At 43.0% G+C, this 10,917-nt stretch overlaps 1 protein-coding gene across 1 annotated transcript in view; it reads right to left on the bottom strand.

Annotated features, from left to right (window-relative positions):
- Nucleotides 1–274: 274 nt before the first annotated feature.
- The window catches only part of sspo (SCO-spondin), a 98,798-nt gene continuing 88,155 nt past the window's right edge, over nt 275–10,917 (bottom strand). Inside the window, exons 116-119 of the mRNA XM_069724502.1 lie at nt 6,521–6,581; nt 5,739–5,869; nt 2,629–2,779; nt 275–785 (exon numbers count right to left, since the gene is read on the bottom strand). Coding sequence (XP_069580603.1) covers nt 763–785; nt 2,629–2,779; nt 5,739–5,869; nt 6,521–6,581 — 366 coding nt within the window. The 3' untranslated portion in view covers nt 275–762. The remainder of the gene's footprint in view (nt 786–2,628; nt 2,780–5,738; nt 5,870–6,520; nt 6,582–10,917) is intronic.

A 10,917-nucleotide genomic window follows, 5' to 3' on the forward strand; every position in this document is an offset into this window, starting at 1 on the left:
ATGAAACCACAGCGACTGCTTCACGGCCACCGGATGATGAACACGTGCAACCCCTGTTGAAATAATTCAATATTGTAATAATAGTATTCTAGGTCTTGGGTGTTAAATTTAAGGAGTTTTGGAAGGATGTTATTAAAAAAAATCTCTGAAACGTATAAATACTTATAAAGACTCCCATCCATCCTCAGGTGTTTTTATTTAACGTATCCAGATCATATTTTTAAAAACAAAACACGTGTGCATTAAAAATATGATTAAAAGAGAGACAGTAATCTCCAAGAGTACAAAATATTTATTGATCAGTCCACTGGAGCTGCATCATAAACATGTCAATATATCAGACTAGGACTGCTGCTACATTTTCTTTAAACACATGTGAAACATATTTTACTGCATAATATATCTTATTATATTGTATCTCAGGTCCTTTACTCTATAAATACACAGTTTAAAAACACTGTACAGGCTGAAGAATGAACCAGAACATCAGCAGCAGCATTCAGTCATGATGACAGACTGCAATGTGTTCGTGAACAGAGACGTCCTCAGGACTTCTCTCCTCTGTCCGTCCGTCCGTCCACCTGTCCATCCCAGAATCCTCCACTTTTCATCCAGAGGACCTTCAGTGTGGTCGGATCACACGGCTCTCATTCTCTGTAGTTACACGCACACACACACACACACACACACACACACACACACACACACACACACACACACACACACACACACACACACTCAGCTCACATTAAACGCACTCGTTCAGCGTCTGGACAGGTCGCCTCCTGTGAAGAAAATAATCAGAGAACTAATGAAGTTCACAGTTTCTCACGAAAATAAAACACGGATCAAAGAGAAAACATCTTCGTCTGCAGGACGAACGACTCAAAAACATTTTATCTTCATCCTCAAAAGAGTCTGAACAGCGGGACCAGATACAGTTTTTCATTTTTGCCCTGATAAGAGAAAACACAGTAGTTTCCTATGTTTTCCACATGGGACACATATATGACACATGTTTACCACATCTCTCAACATATGATCATTCACATGACACATGGGATACATGCTTTTAAAACTCTTTCATGGTGTAATGTGTGAAGCCCATGCAGATTCCCGAACACATTTCACATGTGTATGAGGTCACACGTGATCACGAGTTTCTGCACGTGAAATTCAGGTATTTTTTCTGTAACTGTATTAAAAAACTATTAAAATAAATCCACAGAAAATGTATCAAACTTATTGGAAATACATTTAAATATGGAAAATATGCAACAAAATCAGCAGCAGTTGGAATTTTTTTTCCATGTGAGTCATCTTCAGTCTTCAAGTATGTGTGAGGGAGAAGAGAGCATCGAGGAGCAATGAGAACCTTGTAGTGGCAGTTAATGTGTGTGTGTGTGTGTGTGTGTGTGTGTGTGTGTGTGTGTGTGTGTGTGTGTGTGTGTGTGTGTGTGTGTGTGTGTGGCTATCGAATGCTATCAAAGATTGATGGCAGTAACAAGCAGACCCTTCAGACGTGACGTCCGCCGTGTGCAGCGCTGGGAGGGGGAGGGGGAGGGGAGGGGAGGGGAGGGGGGTGTTCTGTGTCGTATGTGGCTACATCCAATTAGCTCACGCAATCAGCCATGTTGATGAATGGATTAGCACATAATTGCTTCTGAGGTGGGATCCTTGATTGAATTATTCATGATGAGAAAGGCGAACGCATGTTCCACTAAGATAACGGTGTGATCTCAGACATGTGGGATGTTTGTGTGTCAGTGAGTGAATGTTTGTGTGTTTGTGGAAAGTAACGGAGAATTTTTATAATGAGGAACCGACATCATGGTGGAGTGATACTGTGACATCTATGACATCAAATCAAACTCTCTCTTACCACAGTCCAAACAGTAATGTCACAGCCCAGTCAGTGATGTCACAGCCCAACCAGTGATGTCACAGCCCAATCAGTGATGTCACAGCCCAATCAGTGATGTCACAGCCCAGTCACTGATGTCACACTGGCCCAGTCAGTGATGTCACATCCCAATAAGTGATGTCACAGCCAAGTTAGTGATGTCACATCACAATCACTGATGTCACAGCCCATTCAATGATGTCACATCCCAATCAGTGATGTCACAGCCCATTCAATGATGTCACATCCCAATCAGTGATGTCACAAATCAGTGAATGCTGTTAATGAGACACGAATGAGGGTTTGTCAGGTAAATACTCCAGACACCTTGAGTCCAGCTATGAAACTTAATTAATCAATTGTCATTTGCATTTCATGGGCATAACGATGTGACATCACTGATTGTCCAAGACCGAAGACGAACGTCGGGTCAGGAGCACCCGGGTGGGTTTTCTGTCAGCCAGTCATGTGAGTGCAGTCCACCGTAAAATGTAATCATGTTTCTGGCTGGATGATAAATACTTTTTTTTTTTCTGGCTCACATTAAAATATGTTTTTCTTTTAACTTCACCAAATTAAGTGTATGTAACGTGCATGTCTTGCGTGACACTCCTGGACTGTCCCTGTGGGGAACACAGTGTGTGTCTGTTGGGTCTTTGTGGACATTTTGACATATATTTAAATGTCACATGAGAGTCGGTCCGTTCTTCCCTGTCATCCCTCACCTTGGCAGCTGGTGCACTCACAGCTGTGAATGACCGGCAGCACCACCGGCTCGCTCTCTCCGCTGTCACACTGCAGGCTGAGGAAACGGACCGGGTTGTCCGGGTCCAAGCGGTAACTGCAGCACTCGCACAGCGACTGCAAGTAGGGCTCCTGGGTGGAGACAGGAAGGAGGTGGGAGAGGAGGAGTAAAAGGAGAAGAGAGGAGGTGAAAGGAGAGCCACAGGGGTAAGATGGAAGGATCCAATTAGAAGATTGGAATATGACGAGGAGGAGGACGGTTATGAGAGACCATCAGAAGGTGAGAAGAATATGTGTGAAACAGAATAAAGATGATGGAGGAAAGAAACGGAAAATGTTCTATAATATGAAGGTGAATAAGTCAGAAAGGAGAGTTTAAAGGGTCCGACAGACACTATTTACAATGAAGAGGGAAAAACATAGCTGCAACACATCAAAAGGAATATTTACTTCCTGCGGTGCATCGAAATCACACCAGAGTTCACAGCTCATTCGGAAATGTTTCCTACATCGAGAATGAATCAAATTAGGATCGTTAATGTGAGTCAAACTGCAGAATGAACCGCCACTTAACTTTTTAGCTTCTTTCAGCTACTTCTTTTTACTTTGCTTTAATAAATTCACATTTCACACGTTAGTCTTTAGCAACAAGCTCTGACAAGTCCAGTGAACATCTGACAGGACTACAGATGTAGTTAATGACAAGAGTTGGATATTTCTGTTGGTTGAGATCAAAACAAAGCTGAAAGGACAGTGAGCTCCTCAGCTGAACCGGTAAACGCAAACATTAATCCCAACAAATGCTAATATCACACATTACGAACACATTAGCCGTAAAACTTCAGGTTGTTGTGAAGTTTTTCTGCTTCTAATGGGCATACAAATTACGTGAGTCATCTACACACACATCAGCCAGTTTAAAGCTGGATTCAAAACATTTTTGACCACTTGGGGGCAGTAAAAGCAACTGTTACAGCAGACCTAAAGAAGTATTAGCATCCATTTGTCATCAGGTTTCTCTCAGGTTGGATGTATTCAAGTCTGACATTCACTTTCATTTCAGCTCTGATTTGGTCTGCACCACATCCAGAGGAAAACATCTGGTTCTACAGCTGTTTAACTTTGTCTGTCTGACATCTGTTACCAAGCTGGGAGCTCACAGCGAGATCATCAGTGCACTTTTACTGAGAAACCATCTAAGTTGGAGATAAAAAACAAACAAAAACAATGAGCTGAAAAATGCTAAAATGCTTCGTCTTAAAGGAACTGCTGTGTCAGCTGACAACTATCTGTCTTCATCGCTGAGAGTGACACCAGACCACTAAGACTACTTCTACATTCAGCTGGCTGAATTTTAAAATGCTGTTTTTGTGCAGAAATAACATACCAGGACGTTCAGCTTGTCTCTGAGAATACCTCATTAAAATGTCAAGGCAGGAACAGCGAGTCTCCTTCTGGAAGACACACGAGCAAACCAGCCACAGAAAACCAAAGAAGAAGAGATGGTATGCTGTTTGGAGTTCAGGCTTCATCACAGAACAACCAGAATTCAAACTGCTGCGGATGTCGTTCCCTAATTAGTACCGACCTGAACCAACACTGTGGATATGATTGAATATTATTTAAATATATTGATTAGTGTAGCTTTAGACTATTTATTAACAAAATATAATTGCCTTTTGATTATAGATAGACTGAATTATTAGAATAAATAGAGTTTAGACAGCTAGAATAAAATACCTGCACAGTTTTGGGACTTTGATAACAATTTAGCATAGAAGGTAGCTTCTCTGAAGTTTTTCTCATTTGTCCAATTAATGCAGAGGAAGACCGAGGGAGGAGAGAGAGAGACGGTGCCAAAGCTAGCGAAGGATGAACGATAAAAGAAGGAGTGCCCGATCAACAATTCAAAAACAACTGCAGCTCTTCTGAAGAGTGGAAGATATTAGTGCTTCACCCACTTGAAAAAGTCTGTGTGCGTCTGTTTCTCTTGAATCTACTGGTGAATTTCTGCCTTCTTCACTCCTGCTGATCAACGAAAGGGGAACTTCTCATTGCTGCCGAGTCACCGGTTACCATCCCTGGTTGCCACAGTAACAGGAAAGTAATGGCACATTTGGCTGAGCTGTTGTTTATTTTTACTAATCTCCCACCACGACTGACTCTGTATTTACAGTGGAGACGTATGGATGCCAGGGAAGAACAAAGTCGCCATGGCGATGAGGTTACCGGGATGAAAAAAGGACCACACATGACCACAGGAGACACAAAAGACAGACTCACTAATAGTGTCAACACATGACCCCTGCAGACCGTCCACAGCAGCTTTATTTAGATTCATGGTGACTCAACTACTAAATGATGTGCTGTTGTTTACCTGCTTTCATGTAATCTATATGAACTGCATGTGTCACTGTAAGCACAGATGACAGGAGGTAGACCATCCTGATGGCCTGTGTTTCTCTAAGATGAAGGGAGAAGACAGCAGCTCTTGCAAGCAGCACTGAGTTCCTCCAAAAACCCTCATTTACTCTTTGGGAGCAAAACAAATGAGTCATTTGGCTGCACACTGATCTCTGAAGCAATGCTCATTATTTTCATGTATATTGTGAGAACTGTTCTCATTAATGTTTGTAGTTTTGTTCGGATTTGACTGTTTTTGGTAAATTGTTGGGAATTGAAGTCTGAATGTAATGAGCCTTGTATTAAACACTAACTGTAGAGTCTGACATTACAGTCGACACTAGAATTACACACAATGAACTGTGCAGCCCTCGTGGGCTTTATGCAAACAATTACAACCAACAGCTTTTTTTAATCGATTCTTCGTCCTTCTTCGTCCACTTGGCTGCTTCATTGATCTTCACCGTGTTACCAGCTGTCACTCATATTGACGTCAATACTCGTCAATATTTCTTCAAGGTGCTCAGAGAGTCATATCAGTGTGTGTGTGTGTGTGTGTGTGTGTGTGTGTGTGTGTGTGTGTGTGTGTGTGTGTGTGTGTGTGTGTGTGTGTGTGTGTGTGTGTGTGTGTGTGTGTGTGTGTGTGTGTGTGTGTGTGTGTGTGTGTGTGGATGTCTCATGTCCATACCTCCAGGATGACATCGGTCCTGGACAGACAGCGTCCCCTGCAGAAGCTGACCTCCACGTTGTCGAGCCGACAGTCTCCCTTGGTGATGTTCCTCACCTGGACATGGCGACGGCACTCCGGCACGGGCTCACCTGGAGGAAGCACAGGAAGAGGAGGAGAGAAGGGGGAATTCAGGCAGGACAAAAGAGGAAAACATGAGACAATGAAAATGAGAAACAATGAAACCAGAAGAAAAAATAGCAGAAGGTATTTTTTTTGTATTTGCGTGAAAAAGAAGTACGAAAAGCAGAAAAGGAGGAGACGGAGGCAGGATGTTGTCTGCAGAGAGCACAGTGACATTGGCGTGCCCCTCACAGCACGGGAAGTTTCCTCCACTGGGAGACAGATTAAAGCCCAATGTAGGTTAAGTAATGTAATCTCTCTCTAATTAGGAACTGCAGCGCTCAGTTTTTTGGTTCGCATAAAATGAATGAACTGTGGAACATTCAAATCCATTGAGGTGGTTTAGAACTGATATCGTGTCTTTATATGGAGCCGTTTGTTTCACCACAAGTAGGATTTAAATTCTTCTATTTTACATTACCGTGGCTGAAAAGGCTTCACTAGCTGTTGTCTTTTAATGATTTGGTTTGATTACATGCATTAAAGCCAGTTATCTGTTTTCCCCTCTGATAGAAAAGCTGCTGCAGATTATTTTTCTCTTCATAAATTTATTCAGGGAAATTAAATATCTCTGGTGTTTTTTGTGACATGTTTTTCTGCATGCTGTGTGCTGTACCAACCTGGAAACTGCTTTCTGCACATCGGACAGCAGCTGCCTGGTTCCTCCACTTTGACCTCCCCCTGAGGACGAGACAGGATGTCTTATTACCATTCATTCAGTCAGTCTCAATGAAAACAGACAGGTGCATAACACAACACTTGTCGTCACTCTATTAGACAGATAACAACTTTCATCAGGTGTCCCGACAGTAAACACATTATGTAAAACATGAATCTGAGCCACAAAAACATTCCACTTTAAAAGGTCTGTGCAATGTTAACAAACCAAGTCCAAAACATGATCATAAACATCTTTAACAACACAGCTTAAACAGTAAAAAAGCATCTTACTCACGGGTTGAGAGAATTATTTTGCACTAGAATTAATCAAATAACTTGAAAGTAGATCTAAAACAGGACAAATTAAAAGTTCTTGGAAAAACAAGCAGGTGGACGTGGAGTTACGATTATTTAAAGGTCCAACAATTGCTGAAACAGATGAAATATAAGATATGCAACATCAGATGCATTCATCTACTATCAATCTTGAATCAAGTCTTCATCACTGAGAGAATCAAGGATTCATTTAGACCTGAGATATCGTGGATCACAAGGACCAGAGTTCAGATCCAACATATAGGAGAGTCCAGGAGGGAGGAGAAAGAATAGTCAGACATAATGACATACATGCAGTTCTTCCAACTAATAAGTGACGTGAAGAGGTGATGAGAGGACGGATGGAGAGAGACAGAACATCAGACAGACAGGAAATGAGACGGGAAGACAAGATGAGACACTGAAGAGAAATAACAAGTCAGGAGCGAAACATCGTGACCAAAAACAGTGCATGAGGAAGACAGTGAGGGAAGGACAGACAGACGGAGACAAGCAGGATGTCCTGAGATGTCCCAGTCTGAGAATAGCTGCTGTTAGCATGCAGTAACACACACTGTTCACCCTGAGGACTCCTCCTCCCACTCTGCACTGCCGCCAGCCTCCCCTCAGGGATGCAGGAGCCCACTCACTTAAAGGGTGGGAGGTCATAAGAAGGACCATTGGAAGTCCTTCGTGTGTGTGTGTGTGTGTGTGTGTGTGTGTGTGTGTGTGTGTGTGTGTGTGTGTGTGTGTGTGTGTGTGTGTGTGTGTGTGTGTGTGTGTGTGTGTGTGTGTGTGTGTGTGTGTGTGTGTGTGTGCGTGTGTGTGTGTGTCAACAGTCCCCTACTGCACAAATGGTGTGAAATGTGGTTTCACAGTCATTTTTAAAGAAAAGTCCACTTGGCATTAAAATGAAGGTCAGAGGAGTTCCCGTCGTCAGCGTGCTGAGATGTGTGTCTGCTGCAGAAAGAAGACCTGAGAGCAGTCATTGTCGGAGAGGAAAACATCCTGATGGCTTTCATCTCCACAAGTGCTAACACAACCTTTAATACATCACCTTGAAAATAGGCTCCCAGCAGAGAAGAGGAAGCAACACTAAGAGATTTCAATTTAGAACGAGCAAGGTGCTTAACTGTAAGCCGACTCATAAATAACGGAGTCCTCTGACAGTCACCAGTTCTGGGTCTGTCAGCAGAGGGAACGGTGCATTAAATGACCTTTTCATACCGGCCGGGATAAGGAGTCCTTTCACTGAGGCATAACTTAGTGCAGTCAGGAGAGGCCGGGGATTTGGAGAATGCGGGCAGAACTAGTTCCACAACCCGGAGCCCTCCAGAGACAGAGAGCTGCACACCCCACAGGTGGAGCTCCGCTCGGCTGTCTACTCTGAGAGCTCGCTGTGCAGTCAGCCTCTCCTTTACAGTCCTGGACGTCAGCAGAAATTATTTTTGCCTTCATACAGTCTGGTGCACTAAAGATATAAATTCAGCTTACTGTGTTGAGGAGGAGACAGTCGACTTTTCTGCAACGACTTTTCTGAACTTCGTCTCCGGGGAGAGAAGTCTGAGTCATTTAAAGGGTCCGTTCACCCAAAACCACACACAGAACATTACTCACTCACGTCTGGTGCAGATAGTCTGGGTTTTATTTAACCACAAATAAAGAATAAGAAAAAGACGGCATACATTTTCTCTCATCCTCAAGAGATGTGGAATTTAAGGAACCCAGAAAAAATCAGATAAATACAGATTATATTCAGCTTGTTATCTGATTTAAACATAGACGGATGTGACCCAAAGGAAGCTGTGAGAAGTCCTTTCAGAGCTTCATTAGAACAAGTAGAGAAGTTTGAGTTGGCATCCCACCATCGCTTTATTTTGGTCAAATAAATTCACGCTAATTAAATTAATTTCCTTCGCAAGCATCCTTTTACATTCTTTCGTCTCATCTTGTTTTCTGGCTGCAGCTTCACACCGTGTCTCTCTACCTCAGACTGAAACAGATCTATCAAACAGCTAGTCACACTTTGTACAGATATGAAAGTCTGAACTGAATTAACTTCACATCCTCTAACATGATGATCCTGTCAGGTTTTAATCTGTGCGGTACTTTGGTTTATGACCAAACACACTTCCTTCACTTCGACTTTGTATTTAGAGCTAATTAGCAACTGTTAGCGTATTAGCATGACGGTATCTATTGTGTGAAACACTTCTACCTGCTGAACCTCAGCAAAAACCAGTGAAACAGATGAGTGGTGAGCGTGAATGTATATGAAGTGAAGACCGTCAGGAGGGACGAGCAGATGGCAGAAAAAAAAGCAAAAACAAAAATCAAATAAAAAGAGAAGAGCCACTGATACAAATGATAAAAACAAAAAACATAAAATTGATTTGAAAATAAATAGATTTGTTTGCCTCAGGTTGGATATATTGCATCTTCATCTGTGATTTGTCTGTCTCTACACTGATACAATGGAGATGAATGCAATTTCATTTGTGGTGAAGTAAAACCAAAACTATCTGCGTACTGCAGACCGTATAATCTGATATTCAGTGCAGACTATAGCAGCCGAGGAACGAGAAGAGAAGACGAGAGGACAAGAGAGAAGCAGCACTGTTGCTTAAAGAGTTTCAGTTCCAGAGCAACATGACGACAGCCTCAATAGGACGCCATAAAACAATATTTATTTTAGTACGCTCATGTCACGGCGGGACAGAATCTGTCTTAATGCTGCAGAAAAAGTTCCACCAGTCTGAAGGACGACAAAAATGAATTCATACTTCATGTGGAGTTTCTTGGTCGGTGTCTAGTTGTACAGACTTCATGCATAATGAACTGTCTGCTGCTGGATAAGCAGGTGTTAACGCCGGTCTGAGACACCAGCAATGGAAACACAGAAAGTTAAAAGAGGAATCTGGCTGATTGTTACTGAAACAGGCTCAAAATTGCAAAAGCAACTTATATTATACTTCACACGCTGCACGGTGAACACGTTGCATTAGAATGAAACGGAATTACGTCGACGAAGAAAGAAGAGTCGGTGCACAGAGGAGGCAGAAGGACATGATGAAGAGCTCGTGGGAGGATCGGGTATCGATCTGCTGCAGCCAGAGAACATCACACACTCTTCAGGGAGCGAAGCTCCTCTCTCGCTCGGAGTAATTCAGACGTTTGTGGCCACCAGAGACGGCGAGTGAACCGTGGCCCCCCGGGGTGCCAGCGGAGGCTGAGCGGGCCGATGTGTTCGTCTGGGAGACTAATGAGAAGCCTCAGCTGGGTTTGGATGCAGGAGACGCACGGACGTCTACCGAGGAGCAAATAACCGAGACAACAGATGGAGATTTCCTGCAACTATGAACAAATAGTGATGTCAGGAGTCTGGACTGTACTTTGTTCTGCTGTCTACATACTGGGGAGGGTTTGATTTCACCACTACAGGTCTGATAGTGTAGCCTCACGTCAAGGCAGAGAAAATATAAACATGGCCGTGACTTTAATTTATTACCATTCCATCAGGAGAACAGAGCAGATCGGACACGCAGGAAGTTTGTTCAGAAAAATATACAATTCTGTGAAAATCTTCAAAATAAAACACCTGTGTGCAAACCGGTCGTAAACAACTTCACTACGTCACCGTCGACTCCCGCAGTCTCAGTTTGGACAAGAAAGTCATCCTCCTCCTGCTACAGACACGGTGTGAACTAGTTCCACAATAAACAGGAGGATTCATGTTTTTAATGACTAAAACTCAGCAGCTGGATTAACTGTGTCTGCAGGCTGCAGCACAAAGTAGGAAACGACAATAAACACACAACGGACAGAAAAAGAGTCCGTTTAACAACGTTTACCTGATAGAAGAACAGAGATCAAGAAAACATGATGAAATCAGGAAGTAAGATAAAACAGGCAGATAAGACGCTCCACGTCCGACACGCCGCCGGAGGAAGATGAAGCCGCTCAGAGGACGGACACGTCTGCAGTGAAATATGAGGGTCAGCCAAATTCAGTGGTTCCCAACTCTGCAGTCGGGACGGCCTCA

Source organism: Brachyistius frenatus, unplaced genomic scaffold, assembly GCF_029030835.1.
Source record: "Brachyistius frenatus isolate BFR_SWC_R1_liver_20210118 unplaced genomic scaffold, ASM2903083v1 Contig_379, whole genome shotgun sequence".
In the NCBI taxonomy this organism is placed as follows: Eukaryota; Metazoa; Chordata; class Actinopteri; family Embiotocidae; genus Brachyistius; species Brachyistius frenatus.